Source organism: Phragmites australis, chromosome 19, assembly GCF_958298935.1.
Source record: "Phragmites australis chromosome 19, lpPhrAust1.1, whole genome shotgun sequence".
Classification (NCBI taxonomy): Eukaryota; Viridiplantae; Streptophyta; class Magnoliopsida; order Poales; family Poaceae; genus Phragmites; species Phragmites australis.
Genome location: NC_084939.1, coordinates 19184324 through 19186025, shown reverse-complemented (window position 1 = coordinate 19186025; position 1702 = coordinate 19184324). Strand labels below are relative to the sequence as shown.

General features: G+C 49.6%; 1 protein-coding gene across 1 annotated transcript; it reads left to right on the top strand.

The window, feature by feature from the left end:
- Positions 1-619: 619 nt before the first annotated feature.
- Positions 620-1421, top strand: LOC133900685 (uncharacterized). The gene has a single exon (XM_062341896.1). It carries the CDS (start codon positions 756-758, stop codon positions 1248-1250), a length of 495 nt encoding a protein of 164 aa, XP_062197880.1. The 5' UTR covers positions 620-755; the 3' UTR covers positions 1251-1421.
- The last annotated feature ends 281 nt before the right edge of the window (positions 1422-1702 follow it).

The following is a 1702-nucleotide window of genomic DNA, read 5'->3' as shown; positions in this document are numbered from 1 at the left end:
TTGCTAACGCAGCATCATGCACTTCAGGGAGATTAGCATTAGCGCACGCAATAAAGTCTTGCTGGAGTTGTGTGCTTCATTTTGGACTCACTGGAGTTGGCGTCTTGGGCTCTTGGCCAAACAATCTCACATTTGTGCATTCTATATTCAAAGGAAATTAATAAATAAATTGATCCCTCTGTCCCCAGTGAGGTACCATAAATAACTACACTACTCCCTCCGTTTCGCAATATTTGTCTACGCTCACCATTACGTACAAACCAAGTAATACTGAAATCGAGTGAAAAAATGTATAGAGATGACCATGCTAATCCTAATCAATGCACGGATGAGAGCAAATAACTCACCAGTGTTAGAGTAAATGCATGCATGCACTCAAGGGCATAACAGGAAAATAGACAATAAAGCACCCTTGGTTACCGCAATGGACAAATAATTTGAGACAAATACTTCCGAGGCCATAGACAAATATTACGAAACGGAGGGAGTATTCCACAGTCGATTTGCAGCTGAAAGAATAAACAAAATGAAACACACTCTCACAAGCAATTCCAATATACAATTCATAAGTTCGTTCCAAGTCAAAACCATTGCTCTTTAAACAATTTTATCCATCTCGTAATTATTGCAATCACAGCATCATTTGACAGATTAGCCATTGGTGCACTCAATAAATCCACTCCAAGAAGCAAGACAAGAAAGCAAGCAAGCTAGCTAGCCATCGCCTCAGCAGCCAAGAAACCCAGCCACCAGACATGGCCAAGAACAACCACCTCCCCTTCGTCGCCCTCGTGTTCCTCGCGGCCTCCGGCATGGCCTCTGCCGCCTCAGGCAACTCGACGACGCCGACGGCATATGAGATGTTGGAGCGGTACAACTTCCCCCGAGGCATCCTCCCGGAGGGCGTGCAGCGGTACGAGCTCCGCCCCGACGGCTCCTTTGAGGTGTTCCTCTCCGGCAACGGCGGCTGCGAGTTCCGCGTCGCCGATCGGTACGTGCTCCGGTACGACCGACGCATCGCAGGGAATGCGCGGACGGGTTCCATCCGGGGCCTGGAGGGCGTGAGCGTGAAGGTGCTGTTCATGTGGCTCGGCATCACCGAGGTGGACCGCACGGGGGACCAGCTCAGCTTCCTCGTCGGCCCGCTCGCCGCGTCGTTCCCGCTTGGCAACTTCGCCAAGAGTCCCCGCTGCCGCTGCGGCTTCCACTGCGCCAACGCCGGCGAAGTCGCCGCCGCCGCGGCCTCCTGATCCGTGATGCGTCGCTTTTCTTGGCTCTTATTCGACTTGCAATGTGCCAAGCGGCAGCTGCTGCTACCGCTTGTCTCTGTAATTATTGCGTTCCTTGATGTACCAGTGGGGATCACTTGTTGGATGTTATACAGATTAAAGATGGATTTGGTTCTTGGATCGATCAATTCGATCGTTAGTTGCTGAATGTGGTGCATTCTTGTCTCTTGATGGTGACTGCTGATCATTCCATGCGACTTCTTAATTGATTAGTGGCGCTATTTGGGTTAATTTAAGGGGCTTGAGCGCTGTTTACTTTCTGAGGCAGAATATTCGCTGCTGCAAATTCCAGTGAAGGAACATGTCATGCCACCTCGGCAAGATCGGACACTTGATCTGGCAGATAGCATGATTGGTGGGAAATATGATTCCTCTTCTCTGATTGGTGGGAAATATCAGAGTTTAGTTTAATA